Source organism: Orcinus orca, chromosome 2 (assembly GCF_937001465.1).
Source record: "Orcinus orca chromosome 2, mOrcOrc1.1, whole genome shotgun sequence".
In the NCBI taxonomy this organism is placed as follows: Eukaryota; Metazoa; Chordata; class Mammalia; order Artiodactyla; family Delphinidae; genus Orcinus; species Orcinus orca.
In genome coordinates this window covers 135,028,125-135,055,615 of record NC_064560.1, presented here as the reverse complement: position 1 = coordinate 135,055,615, position 27,491 = coordinate 135,028,125, and the positions used below count along the sequence as shown (strand labels likewise).

Sequence of the window (27,491 nt, the reverse complement as noted above, 5' to 3'; positions counted from 1 at the left end):
AGAAGAATGTAAAACTGTTACTGAAATGCTTGGTGACATTATTTTTATAGCTATAAGACCCCAGAGAGAGGGATTAAAGTGACTTGGTTTCCTCTGTACTTAACCCTAACACAGTATCACAAATAAGCATCTATGCCACCTGAGTTTCTTTGTGATCTAAATAGCACCACTCATATATCATAGTAACTTTTTGACAAGGACAACAATCATCTTCCATGTCCCATCAAATGCTCACAAAACATGTAAACATTCCATTGGAACTACCAGCCACATTATAAAAGACTTTTGTAAGTTTTTTTTTTCTGAAATATATGTCCTTAGCTAATGACTAAGTCCTTAATCACAACGCAGTCAGTCTTTAGAATGCTCTTCTGAGAAAAAAATTTCTAGCCCTTGTTAAAAAATACAAAAACATAACTGGCTCATGCATAAATCACACCTCTTTTGCTATACCAAATTTTAGTACATCATACAAGTAACCATTTCAGACACCCCTAAAGTGACCTCTGGAATTTATAAAGAAATAAAGCAAACAAAAGACAAACAAAACCTCCAGTAAAATTAATCATTAGCCAATCTGTGCATCACAACACATATTTTTAAATATTAAAGGAATTATGTCAATTTTTTTTCTTGTTAATATATCTCAAGTTAAAACACGGTCTCCATATCTGATACTACAGTTTATCTCTATAGTTCTTGCCTTCTACTTAATAAATTTTAATTTTTCTCAGGGACCCTGGAACATGAACCAATATGAACTAGCCTAGATTTTCCCTTTTATACCATTACTGATACGTCACTTCAGTTTGTGATGGTTTGTTAGAAAACTTGAGCTCCCTCTACTGACCATAAGGAATGCTAATAGCAACAAAGAGAATGTTTAGTTTGCAATAAGTGGAATTATTTTCTGGGGGTAAAAACACAGTATCATAAAACACCCATCTCAAGAATCCCATGGAGAATTTTCTATCCATTGTCTAGGGTAAATGTCTAAGTCCAAATAATTAAATAATATTGTTTAAATGTTATTTTCCAAGTTGTAATCTGTGTAAGGGCTTTTTAAATCTCAGCTGAGATTTACTGTAAGAGGTTAGGTGTCTATCGGATTCTGGTAAATATGTAAACATCCTAAAAAATAATTATTTTGAGTATTGTCTTAATTGCCAATTCTCTTGAGTATTGAGAGGAAAAAACTGCATATCTGGATTTGGGTCAGAGTTCACAGTAGTTAAGCATTTAAAACTGATTATTCCAGATGTTAGGCTGATCATAATTATACCAGTGTGGAATTACTCAATTATGCCATTCTAAGTCTCCATGGCATAAATTGTATCTAATTCCCAGGCTTGACTGAGAACTTCAGTGCTGGAACCTAATAAAAATGTACAACAGAAACTGCCCATAATTATACCTGGATGAGTAATTCTATACAGCCCTTGCGCATGTCAGTGTAAAGTCAACTAAGACTTAAAAGAAGAAATCAACTGCTATTCTTAATGTTCACAGTGCTCTAATATTTACTGCTACTGATGCTCCTTGATTTATTTAAAGATACTTGCAGCAAAAGAAAATAATCATTTTCTGCTAGCTTAACATAAACACAATTGTTTACTGACTCTAAAGGAGATTGGTATTTTTTAGCTCTCCCCTGTCATTCTCCTCTACAACTCCCAAACCTCCTGAATTATAAACATTATTTGCTTTAATATCAAGGAATGCCCACTAATATTAGTATCAGATTAAGTAAAACATAATTTAAAAGGTAAAGTCACATCAAATGTACCCACAGACTGTGTTTCAACAGGGAATATAAGTAATTCTTTCATGAGTCACTGTTTTGGACTCTATGCTCCATTCCTGCAGAGGAGAGAGAGAATTGACTACAGTCACAAAGGGGATATGCTTTATTAATTTAAAGATCAATCATTTTGCTCACTTTAGAAATGAATTTTGTTACAGGAAATTATGTCAATTGCTGCCAAAAAGAATTATAAAACACAATAATTAGTGGAAAGCACAGTATTTCAAAATCATTGGTGAGAGAGAGCACTTGCACTTTGGAACTTAATTAAGAATTCAAGTTTGTCCAAGGAATCTGGATGCGTATCTGCTGTTTAGGGATAAAGATTGGCTCTTCAATAATGGAGTCAACAGGCTTCCAATCACCTCACCTTAATGATGCTAACAAAGAATTCACCAGGGGATCCAGACTACATTCACTGTGAACCACTGGGGACAGGCGAAGCTTCTGGAAATTCTAAAGAGCTTGGGGTGGAACGAAACAGTTCTCTTATGCTCACACTTTGCTGTCTCTCTCTCTCTCTCTCTTTCATTCTCATTCTCCCCCCACTTCTGATATTTCCAGTAAAGTTAAGATAAAATCCTGGCTTCCCTCCAGTCTTGAATCCATCATTATGTTGATCAGTAAACACCTAGGGGAGCCTACTTGTTGCACACATATTTCTCTGCAACTCAGAGAACTCTTTTGCTCTTCTGTGAGTGTCTGTTCATGTTAGGCTCTTAGATGTAATATTTTGTATTTCAAATTCTGTTAGATGCACATGAAGCTCAGCCTGCCCATGCTCATAGTGAGCTACCACCAAAGGCTGCCTGTTTAATAATGAAACACATCCCTTTTTATACATATTCTTTCTCCATGAACTCCAGAGAGGAGAACTGCTATACCTTGATTACCTTAACTTTATCTAGCCAGGTGTCTTTCAGGAAATAAAGGCTGAGACTTTACATGGAAAAGCTTTGCTCCATTTCCAAATACTGTCATACTTAAGACATGAAGACATTCTTCAGAGCTACACATCAAACTCTGATCAAATTTCTAACATCTATGACAAAGTGCAAAAATTTTTAAATGATAGACTGTGGGACTTGCACTTTTTCAACATATAAATGTTTAATAGATTTAAAAGTGGTTTCTAATATGAATCTGACTACCCATTGGCCATTAACTATTCATTGAACTTTAAGATATTAAGGAATTTTAGCTGTCAGACATATTATGAAGAAAATGCCTAGAAATTCTTCAACGACAAAACTGAATGAACTATATCAGAAGCATCCCATCCAAACACAGCCTAGATAATCAAGGAATTCAAACATCAGATAAGCTGGTCTAGACAAAGTGATTCTGAAAGCTGACTATATAAGAATCATTTGGGAGTTTTTAAAATCCTGGGTCTTTCCATGTCATAGTTCAAAAGTTGTTAATTCTCGGGCTATTTCTTTGAACTGTTAACTAACATACTATAACTTCTACCTATAATATATGTTGACCCAAATACAAAAGCCCTGCTTCTTTTTTTTTCACTTCCATTACAGGCAATTTATTTAGTTTAACATTTATGATTCTTTCAGAGAAAATAGACTGCACATATTTAAAAAGCATTTTTCATTTACCTTTGCATTAGCACTTAAAATACACACTTCTATTTAAAAATGCCATTTAAAAATTATTCTAATATAACAGCAGCAAACTATAATTCTGCAATTACAAAACAGCTAAACGGGGATCTACAGTTAAGTTATTCTCATGTTTACAACTATGATTCTCAAACAGATACTACTTCAAAGCAGCTGTTACCAGCTCTTTAGGTTTGGTTTAAAAACACACACATAGCTGCTGGGAGGTTTATAATGTTGTATTCCGTGCACTGTTCTGAAAGGGTTCTTCAAGAGCCAACCAGACCTTAAAAACAGTACTCAGTCCACAAGGCAGTCAGAAAGAGTTAAATTAACTGGGGTAAATAGGATTCCTACATTACATCAAAAGCATATGATATTCTGCAGCAACTGGGAGCATTTTCAGGTTTGGCATGTTGTCCTCTTTACAACTAATTTTATCAGAAGAGTTTAAGAAGGCAGACACTGTACCACTACCAAGTGCATTTAAAAGTGACATGTTTTTTGGGCTTCCCTGGTGGCGCAGTGGTTGAGAGTCCACCTGCCGATGCAGGGGACACGGGTTCGTGCCCCGGTCCGGGAAGATCCCACATGCCGCGGAGCGGCTGGGCCCGTGAGCCATGGCCGGAGCCTGTGCTCCACAACGGGAGAGGCCACAACAGTGAGAGGCCCGCGTACCACAAAAAAAAAAAAAAAAAAAAAAAGTGACATATTTTTGTGCTAATCTGACTCCCCTGAATGACCTAGCTAGTGAACTAGTCACTAGGCAAATCAAGCCTGCCAGAAAGGAAGCCAATATTCAAATTACCATGTTATTGTCCGACCCACAGAATTTATTTTCAACATAAACATATAACCTCAATATGAGATGTCTAACTAAAGCAAACACCACCAAGACCAAGACAGCATCTCGTCTTCTAAGGTTTAGGTTTTGCCCAGAATTCTTGATACATGGAATAGCCCACACCAAGAGTCATTGCTCCCACAACAAAGCCTTGGGCTGCCACGCGCATGTGGATCAGGTGAACAGATATTTTAGTATTGCCCCTGCTCTTCAATTTATATAATCCATATGCAATGATTGCTGCAAAACCTGCCATTCCAATGGGGACAAATGGTGCCTCTCTAGCTTTTCGGATAAGTTTAGATCCCTGATCTTCATCATATGAAGAAAGAGAAACATCTGTGTCACTTGACATAGTGATTGAAGAATCTTCAGACAACGGCACAACGTCGCAGGCTCCTACCGGCTTCTCGAAACGTGCTTCTTAAATTTAGATTGGAAACATTGTTGTTCATTAACCAATGGCATTATATCAGTATTTGCTTTATAATTTGATTCCCAATCTAACAAGGACTGAAGTTTCAGACTGAGTACCAGGAGTGTCCTTAAAGATAAAACATTGGCCACTAATATGTATAAAATGGATAACTAATAAGAACCTGTTGTATAAAAATAAATAAATACAATTGTATTTAAAAAAAAGGATAGGGCTTCCCTAGTGGCGCAGTGGTTGAGAGTCTGCCTGCCGATGTAGGGGACACGGGTTCGTGCCCGGGTTCGGGAAGATCCCACATGCCGCAGAGTGGCTGGGCCCGTGAGCCATGGCCGCTGAGCCTGTGCGTCCGGAGCCTGTGCTCCGCAACGGGAGAGGCCACAAGAGTAAGAGGCCCGTGTACCGTAAAAAAAAAAAAAAAAAAAAAGGATAAAACATTGGAATACAATTCCTAGTCTTTAACCCTTGGCTACAATTTGTCTAACAACAAAACAATTTTATTTTGGAAAGAATTTTTATAATTTGATGGCTAAAACAATAATTCTCTTCCACATCATGCGATTCTTTGCCAAATATCCATTAATTATAATCCTGTCCAACATTTGCACGGAAAGACACCTGGAAGAAGTCCAAAACTGACTGTCTCCTTTAAAGTTTCACACTACAAACTGAAAACATAATGAAGATTTACTATCTCTGAATACCAGGAAAAGCTATGACCTAAGTCTACCACCTATTAGGTACAAGCATGTTTCAAGCTTTACAATTTGAGGTAATTATAAATTATAAAATGTAGGGGAAAAACAGCACAAAAATCCAAAGTAGCCAAATATGGCCCATGGTCATTTACTTATTTAATGATGGCAACAGTAAGTTTCTGATTCTCCAAACCCCAATAGGCTTTCATGTTATAAAAACTACTGTCCAAATTGGCAGTCAAAGAGTATTACTGTAAAAGAGATAATTGAGGCCAAACTGCTGTTGGTGGGGAAAATACTAGTGTGGATTTGTACAGCTTTTTCTCAAGAATCTATCATGAGTGAATAGGAGTTCAGTTAATGTGGCAAAAGGCCCAATGCCTTCCACAGGCAATAAATGCCTTTCACTTTAAACGATGACTGAAATATTAAGGTGGCTTTATTTAAAATTCCCACCCCATCTCATTTAAGTGAATGAGAGGCAGAAAAGCTTCTGGCTTTCCTTCTCTCTGTAGAGTCCAGACAGGAAGAAAGTGCATCGCCTCATTTTCATAATGTAATGCCAGTCTGGTAGTGCAGCTTCTCTTGAGCCCATGGATATTTAGCATATTGTCTGACTACTCTGCCGTATACAGTAGCTTCTCCCTCCCTATAGAAAAGAGATCAAAACAGGCCCCACACTAGGACTACCTGCCCTCCCCTGGAAGAATAAGAGAGAGGACCAAGATGGGATCATGTTGCTCCCCTTGCGAGTGTTCGGTCTTTGTCGCTTCTCTTATAAGAACCATTTCCAAAAGTTTTATTCCTGCATCAATCTTTACTTAATGAAGTGAAGGAGAACTTTTTTCATAACTCTACCCTATCAGAATAAACTCTTCTATCCATTACTCCCCACTGCAACAAAATATACTTATATCAGAGTTCATCTCCAATATAAATATTCTATTCATTAATTTGATGACAGTAAAATTTTGCTTTCTGATAGCATGGATTTTCACTAATTTGAGTGTACTACTGATATCTGTATTAGCTTCAAACTTTTAGAGGGCAGGAATCTTTGCTTTGTATTTCATGTATTGCAAGTCACTAATTCACAGTTATAATGATGATCATGAAGAAAAAAAAAACTTCTGGTTATTTTCCACTTGCTGTGCTCCACTTCCTTCCTCTCCACCTTCCCCAAGCTCTGCTTCATTCTCTGCCCTGATCAGTGCCCAGGTAGCTGACCTCTGTGGACTGTATCACCTGAGTTTCCTTACCCTCTGGCTTTCAATAAGGATCTGCCAGTAGGAGGTATCAGCGGGATAGGAGGCTGTGGGAGGAGAAAGACGCTCTAGTACTATTAGTACCACACACAACTGCTCCCTCCCTGCCTTGCAGGAGTTCTGCCCTTGGCTCTGTTCCTCTGTGGCCACAAATCCCAACAGGCAGCCCCTCCTCCATGGCTTCAGCAGTCGCCAGGTCCCACCGACACAGTTCACTCTCTGCCCCTTCAGGCAGAGAGACAGTAAAAATTCCTACTGTCACTAGTCTCTGGGTACTTCACCATCTCTTGTTTGTTTCCTTAATGCTGCCCACACCTCGGTAACTAGTCCCTTCATTAAACCCACTCTGTTAATTCCTTTAAAGATGTGTCATCTCTTTCCAGCCAGGACCCTGACTAATATAGCACCTTAATATGAATAAATTACTAAAACTCTCCAGTCTCTCAAAAAACAAAAATATGCTTCATAGATTTCATGAGAGGCATAAACTCTTAATTCCAAGAGTTAAAGTCAAATTAAGATAGTCTTCAGATACTCATACAGAGGATCTCAGTTGAAGCAAAGGAAGGAAGAAAAATATTTTAGGCAACATTTATTAGAATTCAAATACTAGCATAGTGCATATATTTTCAAAAATTTCAAGGAACTTATAATGTTCCTCAAAGAAATATTAATCCTCTTCCATTATGGATGAGCAGTTAAGTGTTCAATAATTCCCAAGAGTTCATCGCTATTCATTAAAAAACAAAAAAACAAAAACTTGGAAGTCAACGATGGAATCTACCCAATTCAATATATGGCACCAACTACTTTACAAGTGAAACAAACAACAAGCAAAAACTCAGCAAACTGTATTACAAAAAAGAAAAAAGTAAGAAAAACAACAAAACAAAACCAGCACTGATAACTCTGGCTTTTCCCCTTGGCACGTTCAACAAGACAAGAGTAAATCCAAAGACTGTAACCGGTTATTTGCCACACACTATTCTGTCTCCTTTCCCTCTAGCAATTACTACAAATACAAGGCACTTGCAGTATGTAATGATTCAGTCCACATAAGCTCAAATTTAAATCATTAGCCACTAATACTACTGTCAACACATTTATCACTATTGTTGCTACACGATTTTAACACAAATAAGAGGATGATATTTTTTTCGTTAAAGTTTATTCTTATAATAAGCTTGTCATCTATCCCATGGAACAAAATCGAACACGTACAAAGAGTTGCTAATTAGCATTCAAAAAGAAGGTCTTTTTGCTTGTACAGGTCTGCCTCCATGAATTTTGCAAAAGGATGTCTCTTTACAAGTATAAAACAATTTCATTCTCAACATGGCTTGGAGAAATGCAAAGTTCATATAAAGGCTCTTTGTAATTCACAACATTTCACTATCCGCCCCCTCCCCCAAAAAAACCTTTTACTTATTTTTTTTAACATCTTTATTGGAGTATAATTGCTTTACAACGGTGTGTTAGTTTCTGCTTTATAACAAAGTGAATCAGTTATACAAATACATATGTTCCCATATCTCTTCCCACCTGCGTCTCCCTCCCTCCTACCCTCCCTATCTCACCCCTCTAGGTGGTCACAAACCACCGAGCTGATCTCCCTGTGCTATGCGGCTGCTTCCCACTAGCTATCTATTTTATGTTTGGTAGTGTATACATGTCCATGCCACTCTCTCACTTTGTCACAGCTTACCCTTCCCCCTTCCCATATCCTCAAGTCCAATCTCTAGTAGGTCAGTGTCTTTATTCCCGTCTTAACCCTAGGTTCTTCATGATTTTTTTTTTTCTTAGATTCCATATATATGTGTTAGCATACGGTATTTGTTTTTCTCTTTCTGACTTACTTCACTCTGTATGACAGACTCTAGGTCCATCCACCTCACTACAAATAACTCAATTTCGTTACTTTTTATGGCTGAGTGATATATTCCATTCTATATATGTGCCACATCTTCTTTATTCATTCATCAGTTGATGGACACTTAGGTTGCTTCCATATCCTGACTATTGTAAACAGAGCTGCAATGAACATATTGGTACGTGACTCATTTTGAATTATGGTTTGCTTAGGGTATATGCCCAGTAGTGGGATTGCTGGGTCATATGGTAGTTCTATTTGTAGATTTTTAAGGAACCTCCATACTGTTCTCCATAGTGGCTGTATCAATTTACATTCCCACCAACAGTGCAAGAGTATTCCCTTTTCTCAACACCCTCTCCAGCATTAATTGTTTCTGGATTTTTTTTTTTTTTTTTTTTTTTTCAGTACGCGGGCCTCTCACTGCTGTGGCCTCTCCCATTGCAGAGCACAGGCTCAGGACGTGCAGGCTCAGCAGCCATGGATCATGGGCCCAGCCACTCCGCGGCATGTCGGATCTTCCCGGACCGGGGCACGAACCTGTGTCCCCTGCATCGGCAGGCAGACTCTCAACCACTGCGCCACCAGGGAAGCCCTGTTTCTAGATTTTTTGATGATGGCCATTCTGACCAGTGTGAGATGATACCTCATTGTAGTTTTGATTTGCATTTCTCTAATGATTAATGATGCTGAGCATTCTTTCATGTGCTTGTTGGCAATCTGTATATCTTCTTTGGAGAAGTGTCTATTTAGGTCTTCTGCCCATTTTTGGATTGGGTTGTTTGTTATTTTGTTATTGAGCTGCATGAGCTGCTTGTAAATTTTGGAGATTAATCCTTTGTCAGTTGCTTCATTTGCAAATATATTCTCCCATTCTGAGGGTTGTCTTTTGGTCTTATTTATGGTTTCCTTTGCTGTGCAAAAGCTTTTAAGTTTCATTAGGTCCCATTTGTTTATTTCCATTTCTCTAGGAGGTGGGTCAAAAAGGATCTTCCTGTGATTTATGTCAGAGGGTTCTGCCTATGTTTTCCTCTAAGAGTTTGATAGTTTCTGGCCTTACATTTAGGTCTAATCCATTTTTTTTTTTTTTCGATACGCGGGCCTCTCACTGTTGTGGCCTCTCCCGCTGCGAAGTACAGGCTCCTGCAAAGCACAGGCTCCGGACGTGCAGGCTCAGCGGCCATGGCTCATGGGCCCAGCCACTCCGCGGCATGTGGGATCTTCCTGGACCGGCGCACGAACCCGCGTCCCCTCCATCGGCAGGTGGAATCTCAACCACTGCGCCACCAGGGAAGCCCTAGGTCTAATCCATTTTGAGTTTATTTTTGTGTATGGTGTTAGGGAGTGTTCTAATCTCATTCATTTACATGTAGCTGTCCAGTTTTCCCAGCACCATTTATTGAAGAGGTTGTCTTTTCTCCATTGTATATTCTTGCCTCCTTTATCAAAGATAAGGTGACCATATGTGCGTAGGTTTATCTCTGGGCTTTCTATCCTGTTCCATTGATCTATATTACTGTTTTTGTGCCAGTACCAAACTGTCTTGATTACTGTAGCTCTGTAGTATAGTCTGAAGTCCAGGAGCCTGATTCTCCCAGCTCAATTTTTCGTTCTCAAGATTGCTTTGGCTATTCGGGGTCTTTTGTGTTTCCATACAAATTGTGAAATTTTTTGTTCTAGTTCTGTGAAAAATGACAGTGGTAGTTTGATAGGGATTGCATTGAATCTGTAGATTGCTTTGGGGAGTAGAGTCATTTTCACAATGTTGATTCTTCCAATCCAAGAACATCGTATATCTCTCCATCTATTTGTATCATCTTTAATTTCTTTCATCAGTGTCTTATAGTTTTCTGCATACAGGTCTTTTGTCTCCTTAGGTAGGTTTATTTCTAGATATTTTATTCTTTTTGTTGCAATGGTAAATGAGAGTGTCTCCTTAATTTCTCTTTCAGATTTTTCATCATTAATGTATATTATAGGAATGCCAGAGATTTCTGTGCATTAAATTTGTATCCTGCTACTTTAACAAATTCATTGATTAGCTCTAGTAGTTTTCTGGTAGCATCTTTAGGATTCTCTATGTAGAGTATCATGTCATCTGCAAACAGTGACAGCTTGACTTCTTCTTTTCCAATTTGGATTCATTTTATTTCTTTTTCATCTCTGATTGCTGTGGCTAAAACTTCCAAAACTATGTTGAATAAGAGTGGTGAGAGTGGGCAACCTTGTCTTGTTCCTGATCTTAGTGGAAATGGTTTCAGTTTTTCACCATTGAGGACGATGTTGGCTGTGGGTTTGTCATATATGGCCTTTATTATGTTGAGGAAGTTCCCTCTATGCCTACTTTCTGCAGGGTTTTTATCATAAATGGGTGTTGAATTTTGTCGAAAGCTTTCTCTGCATCTATTGAGATGATCATATGGTTTTTCTCCTTCAAGTTGTTAATGTGGTGTATCACGTTGATTGATTTGGGTATATTGAAGAATCCTTGCATTCCTGGAATAAACCCCACTTGATCATGGTGTATGATCCTTTTAATGTGCTGTTGGATTCTGTTTGCTAGTATTTTTGCATCTATGTTCATCAGTGATATTGGCCTGTAGTTTTCTTTCTTTGTGACATCTTTGTCTGAAAACCTCTTTTAAAGTGTTCAAGTAGTTTCTAAAAAATACCATACATTTAGATGGAGCTTTTATATTCATTATCTCATTTGATCCTTATAAGTCTATGGGGTAGGCAGGTGTTCCACAGGTAAGGATAAAGAGAGAGGTACTTAACACCTTGCTAAATATCCCTGCAAGTAAATAAAAGAATTTATTAACTTACAATGGAGCAATGCTAGTGATTCTCACCAGTAATTTAATACAGAGCCTGCATGTAACCAAATAACAACTGCCCACATGCAGACTATTATCCCAGACACCAAAAAAAGTTAATACTAAAAGGTTTCAACTAACCACAAGGATGTTATATATAGTACAAGAAAAAAGACAGCATAAAGATATCCCTAAAATGAAAATATTTTTCTCTCAAAGGAAGAGTGAAATAAAATGTATGTTTTTTAAAATAAATGCTTTCTTTAACTTACACATAGAAAAAAAGCTCCTAGGTAAAAGCAGTTGGGGTGGGAGAGATCACAGGAGTGAGTTAGCAGGATGGTAAGAAAGATAAGGGGGCGCAGATCTGTTCACATAAACAGTGACAATTAGTCAACTAGCTTTGTCATTTATTCAATCAATATTAATTGCATAAGCCATTGTCCAAGGTACTCTAAGAAATACTGTGATAAATAGGAAAAAATTATTGCATTCAAGCAGCTTACCACCTAGTTGGGAAGATAATACCAACACAGATAAAACATTCATTCATTGATCAACACTTCCTGAGTGGTCACAGGAAGGCACTGAGTTTAGCATCCTGAGAAACACAAAGATGAATGAAACAGAGCCTTACCCCTCCAGGGTGTAACAGTCTGGTAGAGAAGATAACACAGTTATGCAAGTTTTGAACAGAGAACATAAGAAGTGCTATAGGAACGGTCCAAATAAAATGCTATGTGAATTCCAAAGAGGGAGAAATGTTTCCTAAATGCGGGTTTGGGGAAAATGCTAAGTAGTAGGCATTTAGAATAAAGGTTATGCAGGATTGGGGTACCCACTGACTGGGGAGGAAAGACATTTTAAGTGAGTGTCAAATGTATGCTAAGTTAGAGATTTTGGAAAGTAAAGGAAGGAAAGAGGAGGCAGTGAGTATATAAGGTTTTTGGGGGAGTGATCCCATGGTATATGAAGGAGTTTAGTGGGAAAGGAAGGGAAGTCAAATCACAGGGGGGCTCAAATGGGAGTCTAAGAAGCTTATGTGGTTTGTGGGATATGGGACATAAGAAAAAGTAGAACACAGCATACCTTAAAAGAGATCTAAAGTCAATGATAAGAGGAAAGGAAGATTAGGTTCATAAGTAGAGAAAAGATAATTCAATTAGGTCTAGAAAGGGAGACATGATTCTGACAGTCTGCTCCAGATTACATAAATTGATGAAAGCCATGGTTCAAGCCAGGCCAGTAACCCTTTGGTTGGTGCCCTTCCATCCAAATCTTGGGAGCTGGCTTAATTCTGGTATATACTTAGATATATTAGTTGTGAAATGACATTGGCCTGAATAAAACCAAACCTCAGGAACTAAGCCTTTAGCAAACACACATCCACAAAGACACAATCATCATATGCATCTGTCCCCCCCAAATTCTTTTGGTTGGATACTTTCTTTGTTTGCTATTTTTTTCTAATTATAAAATTAAGACATATTGACTGTAGAAAATCTAGTCTTCTCATTGCCATTAATTTTAACATTGACATAATAAGCCATAGTATGACTGTATTAACACTGATACCTACAATGCTATACTGAGAGCTAGTGTGCCTGGAAACCAGCCAAATGCCCAAGACCAGTATGGTCAGCCCAAAGACAATATTGGTCTTCCCAAGAATCATTTGGGGCTCTCCTCCTAAAGCCCAAAGGAGACTGCTTCTAGACTGCCTCCAACCTTCCCAGGATGTATAAAGGGGCCCAAAGCAATCTCTTAGGAGTCAAAAACAAACAAGCAAAAACTGTGAATATAGGAGACACCAATCTAGACCATTGGTTGGATACTCACCATGTATGGGTGCACAGGTTTAGGCATATTCATTGACAAATTTATTTTTATCAGAGATTGCCTAGATTAGAGTAATTATAACCTAAATGGGTTGAATGGACCGGAATTAAACATAGAAAACCAATGAGTCAAATATTGTTGGGTTTTGTATTAGGGCAGCTTGATGTAGAGGTTAAGAGCATGAGCTTTAAACTCAGTCAGAACTGATATGAACCTCAGTTATGACCCACTGTAACTGTGTGGTCTTGGGAAAGTTACTTAACCCTTCAAAGATTTAAGAAAATAGGGATAATATAACACCTGTGATCATTAAATAAAAAACAAATATATGGAAGGCTGTCATTAAATGGCAGTTTATTAATAACAGCCAATCATCATGGTACCAATTTACACAGAAATTTATTGTCTTTAAAGAATGCGTGCTTTCTCAGCAAAGGAAACCATAAACAAAATGAAAAGACAACCTATGGATTGGGAGAAAATATTTGCAACTGATATGGCCGACAGGGCTTAATTTCCACAATATACAAACAGCTCACACAACTCAAAAACAAAAGAAAAAAAATCCCAATCAAAAAATGGGCAAAAGACCTAAATAGACATTTCTCCAAAGACATACAGATGGCCAACAGGCAACATCGCTAATTATTAGAGAAATGTAAATCAAAACTATAATGAGATACCACCTCACACTGATCAGAATGGCCACCATTAAAAAGTCTACAAATAACAAATGGTGGAGAGGGTGTGGAGAAAAGGGAACCCTCCTACACTGTTGGTGGGAATGTAAGTTGGTGCCGCTACTGTGGAAAACAGTATGAAGGCTCCTCAAAAACTAAAAACAGAGTTGCTGTATGATCCAGCAATCCTACTCTTGGGCATATATCCAGACAAAACTATAATTCAAAGAACCATGCACCCCTATGTTCACAATATCACTATTTACAATAGACAGGACATGGAAACAACCTAAATATCCATTGACAGATGAATGGATAAAGAAGATGTGATGTACATATATACAATGGAATATTACTCAGCCATAAAAAAGAATGAAATAATACCATTTGCAGTGCATGGATGGACCTAGAGATTATCATACTAAGTGAAGTCAGAAAGAGAAAGACAAATACAAATACCATATGATATCACTTATATGTGGAATCTACATACGACACAAATGGATATACTTACAAAACAAAAACAGACTCACAGACATGTCGTTGCCGAGGGGGGAGGGGGGAGGGGGAGGGATGGAGTGGGAGTTTGTGGTTAGTAGATGCAAACTACTACATATAGAAACATTAAACAACAAGGTCCTACTGTACAGCACAGGGAATTATATTCAACATCCTGTGATAAACCATAATGGAGAAGAATGTGAAATAGAATGTATGTATATGTATAACTGAATCACTGCTGTACAGCAGAAATTAACACAACATTGTAAATCAACTATACTTCAATTTAAAAAAAAACATGAGTGGTATCTACTTTTTAAATTATAAAAATATACACATTCATTATAGAAAACTTAGAAAATACTGATAAACAACAATTTTACTGTCATAGTCCAGATATAGCTAAGTTTATGTATTTTCAAAAGCATCTTTAGTACCTGGCCCTATTGGTTTTTTTTAATGAAGCAGACTTGGCCAGTGACATATATGTTAAGTTTCCATAACAGAATTATAGAACACTAGAAGTTTCATTTTCAGATTTCTTTCCCAAGAAAAGACAAAGCAAACTAGGTGTGGTGCTATCTTCAATGTGCTACAATGAATCTTATTTATTCTTTAAGGTTCATCTCCATGATGTGTTTTACAGTTCTCTTCAAACTCATGATCTCTTCTTCCTTTGATCCTCCATACCATGGGGTTTACATCTCTCATACAGCACTTCTCGTACTCCACATTGTAGCTATCCATGTTTTTTTTCCTTACCTGCCGCTCCCTCTCCCTGCCCTTCCCCTTGCTCTATCTCCTAGGGCTGGGACCTTTTTTTTTTTTTTTTGGAGTATAGTTGATGTATAATATTATATATGTTACAGGCATACAATATAGTGACTCATAATTTTTAAATGTTATGTTCCATTTAGAAGTATTATAAAATATAATATCCTTGTAGCTTATTTTACATCTAATAGTATGTACCTCTAAATCCCCTACCCCTATACTGCCCCCAATAGTAACCACTAGTTTGCTCTTTGTATCTGTGAGTCTGTTTCTTTTTTGTTATATTCACTAGTTTGTTGTATTTTTTTGGATTCCACATAAAAGCAACATCATACAGTATTTGTCTTTCTCTGTCTGACTTACTTCACTTAGCATAATACCCTCCAAATCCATCCATGTTGTTGTGAATAGCAAATTTTCATTCTTTTTTACAGTTGAGTAGTATTCCATTGTGTGTGTGTGTGCGTGTGTGTGTGTACATCTTCTTTATCCATTCATCTGATAATAGGCATTTGGGTTGCTTACATATCTTGGCTTTTGTAAATAATGCTGCTATGAACATTGGGGTGGCATGTATCTTTTCGAATTAGTGTTTTTGTTTCTTTCAGAGAGATATATATATATATATATATATATATTCAGAAGTGGAATTGCTGGGCCATATGGTAGTTCTACTTTTAGTTTTTTGAGAAACCTCCATAATGTTTTCCCCAGCGGCTGTACCAATTTACATTCCCACCAATAGTATACAAGGGTTTAGGGATGGGACTTTTAACTGGAGGACTGCGAACCTTCTGAAATCATATATAAAAATTGTGTTTCTGTAGGTACAAATACATTTTCATGGACGGAATCCATTTATATAACAAATACTCAAAAAAAGGTCCAAGAATGGAAAAAAGGTATGGAACGCTTGTCTAGGGCAGCAGTCCCCAACCTTTTTGGCACCAGGGACTGGTTTTGTGGAAGATAATTTTTCCACAGATGGGAGGGGGATGGTTCAGGCAGTAATGCGAGAGAGAGATGGTTCAGGTGGTAATGGCATAAATGTGGAGCGAAGGGGAGTGACAGATGCTAGAGGAAAGACTTGTAATTTAATTATCCTTGGATTCTCTACAGTAGGGGTCCCAAAGCCCCAGGCGGTGGACTGGTACCAGTCTGCAGCCTGTTAGGAACCAGGCCACACAGCAGGAAGTGAGCAGCAAACAACTAAGCAAAGCTTCATCTGCCACTCCCCATCGCTCCCCATCACTCACGTTACTGCCTGAACCAACCACCCCGTCGCTCACATTACTGCCTGAACCATCCCCTCCCCTCTGACCGTGGAAAAACTGTCTTCCACGAAACCGATTCCTGGTGCCAAAAAGGTTGGGGACCGCTGCTCTAGAGTGCTTAGCACCTACCTTCATATGGATAATATTTGCTGATTTACAACCTTAATGTTGACTATACTTCAATAAAAACATAAAACGTAAAAAAGAGAAATGAAAACAAAAACTTGAAAAGAAGAAGAAACAGTAGCAAAAGTAGCAGCTACCTACAATGGAATATATTGCAAACTTTGAGTTGATGAGTTTTTCCCAAAAGAAGATTATAAGAATGACAACAAAATAAAGTACGCACTGGTTTCCTTATTAAAAAAATAAAATAAAATGTTATTAATAAATCATAAAATCAATGTTAGGTTTATGTTTAATGCAATCTTAAAAAATATGTTTTCCAGGCTTCCCTGGTGGTACAGTGGTTGAGAGTCCGCCTACCAATGCAGGGGACATGGGTTCATGCCCCGGTCCAGGAATATCCCACATGCTGCAGAGCGGCTGGGCCCGTGAGCCACAGCTGCTGAGCCTGCAAGTCCGGAACCTGTGCTCCGCAATAGGAGAGGCCACAACAGTGAGAGGCCCACGTACCGCAAAAAAGAAAAAAAAAAAGTTTTCCTCATGCTTCATTCTCTCATCTTATTATAAAAAGTACTGTTTCTGAAAGGAGAATGGTGCTTACCAGGGGCCAGGGGGAGGAGGGAATTCAGAGTTATTGTTTACTGGGTAAAGAGACTCAGTTTGGGAAGATGAGAAAGTTCTGGAGATAGATGGTAGTGATGGTTGCACAACAATATGAATGTACATAATGCTACTGAACTGTTATGTATATTTTACAACAATTTTAAAAATACTGCTTTTTATTCACATCTAATATGAATCACCTATTACAGGGTAGACTCTTCATCAGAGATAAGAAAGAAAGAAATACACTGCTTAAATTGTAGGATATAAGAAACAAAGCCTCAAAGGAAAAGTAAATATTAACACCAATCTACACATTGTTGGTTTTAGAATATAAGCACAAATTATAACAGGGTGATATAATCAAAAATCCTGTCCAAAGAGAGGGGCTGTTATCTCAGTAAACAAAGGAAAATTGCTTAGGGAAATCAGTTTATCTGTGTGAAGTAAATTAAACTTTTTCAAGGTACCAATTCACAACTCAGGGAATAACTGAAATTTTAGCTCAATTTTACCAACAGTATCCACATAAATAATAAAAGAGTTTTGGAAATCTGCAACAGGCATTTCAAACTTCCAGGAGTACAATTTAGTCAATAAACATTTATAAACATTCTTTTTTTTAACATTTTATTGGAGTATAATTGCTTTACATTGTTGTGTTAGTTTCTACCGTATAACAAAGTGAATCACCTATACCCATACATATATCCCCACAGCCCATCCCTCTTGCGTCTCCCTTCCACTCTGCCTCCCTATCCCACCCCTCTAGGTGGTCACAAAGCACTGAGCTGATCTCCCTGTGCTATGCGGCTTCTTCCCACTAGCTATTTTACATTTGGTAATGTATATATATCAGTGCCATTCTCTCACTTCTTCCCTGCTTACCCTTGCCCCTCCCTATGTCCTCAAGTCCATGCTCTACGTCTGTGTCTTTTTTCCTGTCCTGCCCCTAGGTTCTTCAGAACCGTTTTTTCTTTTTTTTTTTTAAGATTCCATATATATGTGTTAGCATATGGTATTTTTTTCTCTTTATGACTCACTTCACTCTGTATGACAGACTCTAGATCCATCCACCTCACTACAAATAACTCAATTTTGTATCTTTTTATGGCTGAGTAATATTCTATTGTATATATATGCCACATCTTTTTTTTTTTTTTTTTTTTTTTTTTTGCGGTACGCGTGCCTCTCATTGTTGTGGCCTCTCCCGTTGCGGAGCACAGGCTCCAGATGCACAGGCTCAGAGGCCATGGATCACGGGCACAGCCACTCCACGGCATGTGGGATCTTCCCGGACTGGGGCACGAACCTGTGTGGCCTGCATCGGCAGGCGGACTCTCAACCACTGCACCACCAGAGAAGCCCTGCCACATCTTCTTTATCCATTCATCTCTCAATGGACACTTAGGTTGCTTCTATGTCCTGGCTCTTGTAAATAGTGCTGCAATGAACACTGTGGTGCATGACTCTTTTACAATTGTGGTTTTCACAACGGTATATCCCCAGTAGTGGGACTGCTGGGTCATATGGTAGTTCTATTTTTAGTTTTTTAAGGAACCTCCATACTGGTCTCCATAGTGGCTGTATCAATTTACATTCCCACCAACAGTGCAAGAGGGTTCCCTTTTCTCCACACCCTGTCCAGCATTTATTGTTTGTAGATTTTTTAATGATGGCCATTCTGACTGGAGTGAGGTGATACCTCATTGTAGTTTTGACTTGCATTTCTCTAATGATTAGTGATGTTGAGCATCCTTTCATGTGTTTGTTGGCAATCTGTATATCTTTGGGGAAATGTCTATTAGGTCTTCTGCCCATTTTTGAAATGGGTTGTTTGTTTTCCTGATATTGAGCTGCATGAGCTGCTTGTATATTTTGGAGATTAACCCCTTGTCAGCTGCTTCATTTGCAATTATATTCTCGCATTCCAAGGGTTGCCTTTTCATCTTGTTCATGGTTTCCTTTCCTGTGCAAAAGCTTTTAAGTTTCATTAGCTCAAAATTGTTCATTTTTGCTTTTATTTCCATATCTCTAGGAGGTGGGTCAAAAAGGATCTTGCTGTGATATATGTCATAGAGGGTTCTGCCTACGTTCTCCTCTAAGAGTTTTATAATGTCTGGCCATACATTTAGGTCTGTAACCCATTTTGAGTTTATTTTTGTATATGGTGTTAGGGAGTGTTCTAATTTCATTCTTTTACATGTAGCTGTCCAGTTTTCCCAGCACCACTTATTGAAAAGGATGTCTTTTCTCCATTGTATATTCTTGCATCCTGTATCAAAGATAAGGTGACCATAAGTGTGTGGGTTTCTCTCTGGGCCTTCTATTCTGTTCCACTGATCTATATTTCTGTTTGCGTGTCAGTACCATACTGTCTTGATTACTGTAGCTCTGTAGTACAGTCTGAAGTCAGGGAGTGTGATTCCTCCAGCTCCGTTTTTCTCTCTCAAGACTGTTTGGCTATTTGGGGTCTCTTGTGTTTCCATACAAATAGTGAAAGTTTTTGTTCTAGTTCTGTGAAAGATGCCACTGGTACTTTGATAAGGGATTGCATTGAATCTGTAGATTGCTTTGAGTAGTAGAGTCATTTTCACAATGTTGATTCTTCCAGTCCAAGAATATGGTATATCTCTCCATCTGTTTGTACCATCTTTAATTTCTTTCACCAGTGTCTTATAGTTTTCTGCATGCAGGTCTTTTGTCTCCTTAGGTAGGTTTACTCCTAGGTACTTTATTCTTTTTGTTGCATTGGAAATGGGAGTGTTTCCTTAATTTCTCTTTCAGATATTTCATCATTAGTGTATAGGAATGCAAGAGATTTCTGTGCATTAATTTTCTTTCCTGCTACTCTACCAAATTCATTGATTAGCTCTAGTAGTTTTCTGGTAGCATCTTTAGGATTCTCTATGTATAGTATCATGTCATCAGAAAACAGTCACAGCTTTACTTCTTCTTTTCCGATTTAGATTCTTCTTATTTCTTTTTCATCTCTGATTGCTGTAGCTAAAACTTCCAAAACAATGTTGAATAACAGTAGTGAGAGTGGGCATCCCTGTGTTGTTCCTGATCTTAGTGGAAATGGTTTCAGTTTTTCACCATTGAGAACGATGCTGGCTGTGGGTTTGTCATATATGGACTTTATTAGGTTGAGGTAAGCTCCCTCTATGCCTACCGTCTGGAGGGTTTTTATCATACATGGGTGTTGAAAGCTTTTTCTGCATCTATTGAGATGATCATATGATTTTACTCCTTCGATTTGTAAATATGGTGTATCACATTGATTGATTTCTGTATATTGAAGAATCCTTGCATTCCTGGGATAAACCCCACTTGATCATAGTGTACAATCCTTTTAATGTGCTGCTGGATTCTGTTTGCTAGTATTTTATTGAGGACTTTTGCATCTATGTTCATCAGTGTTATTGGCCTGTAGTTTTCTTTCTTTGTGACATCTTTGTTTGGTTTTCGTATCAGGGTGATGGTGGCCTTGTAGAATGAGTTTGGGAGTGTTCCTCCCTCTGCTATATTGTGGAAGAGTTTAAGAAGGATAGGTATTAGCTCTTCTTTAAATATTTGATAGTATTTGCCTGTGAAGCCATCTGGTCCTGGACTTTTGTTTGTTGGAAGATTTTTTTTTTTTTTTTTGCGGTACGCGGGCCTCTCACCGCTGTGGCCTCTCCCGTCGCAGAGCACAGGCTCCGGACGCGCAGGCCCAGCGGCCATGGCTCACGGGCCCAGCCGCTCCGCGGCATGCGGGATCCTCCCGGACCGGGGCACGAACCCGCGTCCCCTGCACCGGCAGGCGGACCCCCAACCACTGCGCCACCAGGGAAGCCCTGTTGGAAGATTTTTAATCACAGTCTCAATTTCAGTGCTTGTGATTGGTCTGTTTATATTTTCTATTTCTTCCTGGTTCAGTCTCGGAAGGTTTTGCTTTTCTAAGAATTTGTCCATTTCTAACAGGTTGTCATTTTATTGGCATATAGTTGCTTGTAGTAACATCTCATGATCCTTTGTATTTCTGCAGTGTCAGTTGTTACTTCTCCTTTTTCATTTCTAATTCTGTTGATTTAAGTCTTCTCCCTTTTTTCTTGATGAATCTTGCTGATGGTTTATCAATTTTGTTTATCTTCTCAAAAAAACAGCTATAGTTTTATTGATCTTTGCTATCATTTTTTTCACTTCTTTTTCATTTATTTCTCATCTGATCTTTATGGTTTCTTTCCTTCTGCTAACTGTGGAGTTTTTTGGTTCTTTCTCTAATTGCTTTAGGTGTAAGGTTAGGTTGTTTATTTGAGATTTTTCTTGGTTCTTGAGGTAGGATTGTATTGCTATAATCTTCCCTCTTATAACTGCTTTTACTGCATCCCATAGGTTTTGGGTCATCATGTGTTCATTGTTACTTGTTTCTAAGTATTTTTTAATTTCCTTTTTGATTTCTTCAGTGATCTCTTGTTTATTTAGTAGTGTATTGTTTAGCCTCCATGTGTTTGTACTTTTTACACTTTTTTCCTGTAATTGATATCTAGTTTCATAGCATTGTGGTCGGAAAAGATACTTGATACGAATTCAATTTTCTTAAACAAAGGCTTATGTTTGACCCAAGATATGATCTATTCTGGAGAATGTTCCAAGAGCACTTGAGAAGAAAGTGTATTCTGTTGTTTTTGGATGGAAAGTCCTGTAAATATCAATTAAGTCCATTTTGTTTAATGTACCACTTAAAGCTTGTGTTTTCTCATTTATTTTCATTTCAGTTGATCTGTCCATTGGTGAAAGTGGGGTGTTAAAGTCCCCTACTATGATTGTGTTACTGTCGATTTCCCCCTTTATGGCTGTTAGCATTTGCCTTATGTATTGAGGTGTTCCTATGTTGGGTGCATAAATATTTACAATTGTTATATCTTCTTCATGGATTGATCCCTTGATCATTATGTAGTGTCCTCCTTTGTCTCTTGTACTAGTCTTTATTTTAACGTCTATTTTGTCTGATATGAGAATTGCTACCCCAGCTTTCTTTTGATTTCCATTTGTATGGAATCTCTTTTCCATCCCCTCACTTTCAGTCTGGATGTGTCCCTTGATCTGAAGTGTATTTCTTGTATACAACATATATACAGGTCTTTTTTTTGTATCCATTCAGCCAGTCTATGTCTTTTGGTGGGAGCATTTAATCCATTTACATTTAAGGTAATTATCAATATGTATGTTCCTATTACCATTTTCTTGTTTTGGGTTTGTTATTGTAGGCCTTTTTCTTCTCTTGTGTTTCCTGCCTAGAGAAATTTCTTTAGCATTTGTTGTACAGCTGGTTTGGTAGTACTAAATTCTATTAGCTTTTGCTTGTCTGTAAAGGTTTTAATTTCTCCGTTGAATCTGAATGAGATCCTTGCTGGGTAGAGTAATCTTGGTTGTAGGTTCTTCCATTTCATCATTTTAAATATGTCCTGCCACTCCCTTCTACCTTGCAGAGTTTTTGCTGAAAGATCAGCTGTTAACCTCATAGGGATTCCATTGTATGTTACTTGTTCTTTTCCCTTGCTGCTTTGAATATTTTTTCTTTGTATTTAATTTTTGATAGTTTGTGTCTTTGCGTGTTTCTCCTTGGATTTATCCTGTATGGGACTCTCTGTGCTTCCTGGACTTGATTGACTGTTTCCTTTCCCATATTAGGGAAGTTTTCAACTATAATCTATTCAAATATTTTCTCAGATCCTTTCTTTTTCTCTTCTTCTTCTGGGACCCCTATTATTCTCATGTTGGTGCGTTTAATGTTGTCCCAGTGGTCTCTGAGACTGTCCTCAATTCTTTTCATTCTTTTTTCTTTATTCTGCTCTGCGGTCATTATTTCCACTATTTTATCTTCCAGGTCACTTCTCTGTTCTTCTGCCTCAGTTATACTGCTATTGATTCCTTCTAAAGAACTTTTAGTTTCATTTATTGTGTTGTTCACCATTGTTTGTTTGCTCTTTAGTTCTTCTAGGCCCTTGTTAAATATTTCTTGTACTTCCTCCATTCTATTTCCAAGATTTTGGACCATCTTTTTACTATCATTCCTCTGAATTCTTTTTCAGGTACACTGCCTATTTCCTCTTCATTTGTTTGGTTATGTGTGTTTTTACCTTGTTCCTTCAACTGCTGTGTAATTCTCTGCCTTCTCATTTTGCTTAACTTACTGTGTTTGGGGTCTCCTTTTCGCAGACTGCAGGTTTGTAGTTCCCATTGTTTTTGGTGCCTGCCCCAGTGGGTAAGGTTGGTTCAGTGGCTTGTGTAGGCTTCCTGGTGGAGGGGACTGGTGCCTGTGTTCTGGTAAATGGGGCTGGATCTTGTATTTCTGGTGGAAAGGACCATGTCTGGTGGTGTGTTTTGTGGTGTCTGTGAACTCGTTAAGATTTTAGGCAGACTCTGCTAATGGGTGGGGTTGTGTTCCTGTCTTGCTAGTTGTTTGGCATGGGGCATCCAGCACTGGAGCCTGCTGGTCATTGAGTGGAGCTGGGTCTTAGTGTTGAGATGGAGATCTCTGGGAGAGCTCTCACTGATTGATATTATCTGGGGCCAGGAGGTCTCTGGTGGTCCAATGTCCTGCACTCAGGTTTCCCACCTCCGAGGCTCAGGCCTGACACCTGCCCAGAGCACCAAGACCTTGTCAGCCACACGGCTGATCCAGAGAACTTCCAGGAGCGGAACCTGCAGCTTGTTCAGTCCACGAAGAACTTCCTGCGAATCAACAACACCCGCTTCGGCAAGTTCAAGTTCAAGAGCCACTCAGAGGAGTTCAGACTGGGCATGATCTCCTCAGCCCAGTATTCCAAGAACTACCTGTACCTGCCTGCTGGGGAGAATTTGCAGAACATCTTTGACGAGCTGCCATTGCTCGTGCACCTGGATTTTGGTGGCTTTGAGCAGCCTGCCTGCATCACCACCAGGAAAAACAAGAAGAGTGTGTGGCAGTCCAGTAGCCGCCAGGCGTCCTGGACTTCAGGACCCACCGGCCAGCAGGTGCGCTCTAGCAGCAAAGTCAGCAGCCACCGGGGCTGCACGTGGCCACCACCAGTAGTCTCAAGTATCTCTCCCCACCGTGGGCAGGGGCTGCCACATCCATGAGCCTCCTGTCTCCTTCCTCCTTCTCCTGGGCTACCAGGCAGCCAGGTGAGGCCCTGGGGAGGCCACCCTCTCAGGCTCTTTGCTGCCAGCCACCGTAGTGACCATTCTTAATATTTAAAAATACAAAAGTCCCAAAACTACTTAAAAAAAGAAGCAGACTATATAGAACACTTACTACAAAAAGGATGAATTATTTTCCTATGTTACTTCACTTTACCCCCATTTCACACTTTACAATTTGCCTCAACAAAGAAAAAGCCTCAGACTTCAGAAAGGTTATAAATCTATCTAAAACATCAAAAATACACATAAGTATTAGTGACAATATTTCCAAACAATGTGTATATATTATCAAATACTTAATTTCTAAACCTTCTGATAATTGTCAGTGATATCTCTTGGTTATTTATTACCAATAAATAACTGATTTAAAAAGACATTTAAAACTTCCATTATTTTCCCCAAAGTCCTCATATGTATATAAGAGAGATTTACAACTATTTCTCCATTGGGATCTAGGAAAATCCTTAGAAACAGATTCAACATAAAAGCTAATAGTAATATTAAAATCCATAGCATAAAAAACATATCCACTACCATACTGAAGTATTGTGCATTTGATGTAAACTAATGTTTACAGCTCTCAACTTTAACATTAACTAATTAGCAGGATATCAAATTTTCCCATGGTTGTATTTATCAAAAAGCCAAATTTTCCCAATATATATTCTTATTCAGCATTTACTCAATAAATTACTACTGAGTGCCTGCCACATATCAAGCACTATGCTATAAGTGCTGGAGAGCTATGCACTAAATAGCCATGTTTTACCTAAACAATACTTAAGCACTACTTCTTTTCTAGAACACAGACATACATCACCACCTTTTCAAACTGTCTATGTTTTGTAAACATGTTTATTCTGGAAATACTTTGAAAAATTTAGTTCATGAATCAGATCTCTAAAGGTAAATTTATATGTTTTTTAATTTAAAAAATTTAATGTTTTTTAAGAGATAAAAATGTTTGCCTGTCATGGAGTGTGTTTTTTTGTATGGCAATAACAAAACATCAAAGATAGCATAAATTAATTTAAACTTTAAGACTTACCTGAAATAGCGGGGCAGAGTCAAGATGGCGGCATGGGAAGATGTGGAGCTCACATCTCCCCACAACTAGGGCACCTGTGGACGCTGGTGGGGACCTTGATGCCCAAGGAGATGGGGAGGAACCACTGAGTGACCAGGTAGGACGTGGGGGGAGTGAAGGAAGAGGAGAAGTGAAGGCCAGACAGGACCCACGCCTCTGAGGGGTGGCTGGGGGGGGGAGGGGTTCCCACACGGGACCCCCTGGGGAACCTGGGGAGCTTGTAGGATCAGGGGGGAGTGCGTCTAGCATTTCCCCTGCCCACTCAGGCCTCTGGAAGCCTGCTGGGCTCCTGGGCCTGGTCCTTCATTCTGCAAGGGCCCCTCCAGCTGTGGGGGTCCAGGTCTGGTCCTCTGCCTCCTGGGGCCTCCTCTGGCCACGCGGCTCCAAGAGGCATGGGGGAGCGTGTGGAGAAGAAGAAACGCCAATGGGAAGGGGTCCTGCGGGATCGGAGGATCGGGGGGAACGCGCCTAGAGTTTCCCTCGCCCACTGGGGCCTAGTGAACCTGCTGGGGTCCTGGACCTGGTCCTCCAACCTCCAAGGCAAGAGGCACTCTTGGGCCCCTCCTGCTGCATTGAGCCTAAGCCCCACCCCTTACGCCACCCCCAGGGTCTTTTCCAGTCCCATGGGTCCTAGGCATAGGCTCTGCATACTATCTAACCCCCACCCCCTGCCTAAGCCCCGCCCCTCACAGCCAAGGTCTTTTCTGGCTTTTTTTTTTCTCCCCTCTTTTTTTACTATTGTGGTTCTGTTTTACCTTCTGCTTGTTGTTTCAACTATATGTTTATTTTTTATTCTTTCTAACATATCTGTTAGTTTTCTAATCTTATGTTTTACTCTTTGTTATTGTTCTGCTCCTTTTCTTTTTTTCCGCCCTGCACAGCTTGCGGGATCTTGGTTTGTGAGCCCGGGGTTGGGCCAGAGCTCCTGCGGTAGGAGCTCTGAGCCCAAACCACTGGATTAACAGACAATCTCAGACCCCAGGGAATATTAATTCGAGTGAGGTCTTCCAGAGGTCCTCATCTCAGCACCAAGACCCAGCTCTAACCAACAGCCTACAAATTCCACTGCTGGAAGCCTCAGGCCAAACAACCAGTAAGACCGGAACACTATCCCATCCATCAAAAAAAAGTGGGGGGGGAGGGTGACCAAAAAATATGTCACAGATGAAGGAGCACGGTAAAAACCTACAGGACCAAATAAATGAAGAGGAAATAGGTGACGTACCTGAAAAATAATTCAGAGTAATGATAGTAAAGATGATCCAGAATCTCAGAAATAGAATGGTGGCACGGATGGAGAAAATACACGAAATGTTTATCAAAGATCTAGAAAAACTAAAGAACAAACAAACAGCGATGAACAACAAAGTAACTGAAATAAAAAATACACTAGAAGGAATTAATAACAGAATAGCTGAGGCAGAAGACCGAATAAGTGAGCTGGAAGACAATAGGGGAAATAACTGCCAAGGAGCAGAATAAAGGGAAAAGAATGAAAAGAATTGAAGACAATCTCAGAGACCTCTGGGCAAACACTAAACACACCAACATTCAAATTATAGGGGTTCCAAAAGAAGAAGAGAAAAAGAAAGGGTCTGAGAAAATATTTGCAGAGATTATAGTTGAAAACTTCCCTAATATGGGAAAGGACATAGTCACCCAAGTCCAGGAAGTGCAGAGAGTCCCATACAGGATAAACCCTAGGAGGAACACACCAAGATACACATTAATCAAACTAACAAAAATTAAATTCAAAGAAAAAAAAGCAGCAACGGAAAAGCAAAAACAACATACAAAGAAATCCTCATGATGTTATCAGCTGATTCTTCAGCAGAAACTCTGCAGGCCAGAAGGGAGTGGCAGGATGTACTTGAAGTGATGAAAGAGAAAATCCTACAACCGAGATTACTCTATCAACCAAGGATCTCATTCAGATTCACAGAGAAATCAAAATCTTTACAGACAAGCAAAAGCTAAGAGAATTAAACACCACCAAACCAGCTCTACAACAAATGCTGAAGGAACTTCTCTAGGCGGGAAACACAAGAGAAGAAAAAGACCCATGAAAACAAACCCAAAACAATTAAAAAA

General features: G+C 39.0%; 2 protein-coding genes across 7 annotated transcripts in view; both read right to left on the bottom strand.

Annotated features, from left to right (window-relative positions):
* NUBPL (NUBP iron-sulfur cluster assembly factor, mitochondrial) overlaps positions 1-27,491 on the bottom strand; it is a 253,222-nt gene that overhangs the window by 47,588 nt on the left and 178,143 nt on the right. The window lies entirely within an intron of this gene.
* LOC101272398 (HIG1 domain family member 1A, mitochondrial) lies at positions 3,649-4,658 on the bottom strand. The gene has a single exon (XM_033409954.2). The coding sequence runs from the start codon at positions 4,617-4,619 to the stop codon at positions 4,338-4,340; it is 282 nt and encodes a 93-aa protein (XP_033265845.1). The 5' UTR covers positions 4,620-4,658; the 3' UTR covers positions 3,649-4,337.

Bases quoted from the DNA above. Each gene is read 5' to 3' on its own strand.
- LOC101272398 (XM_033409954.2), bottom strand. From the start codon at position 4,619: ATGTCAAGTGACACAGATGTTTCTCTTTCTTCATATGATGAAGATCAG.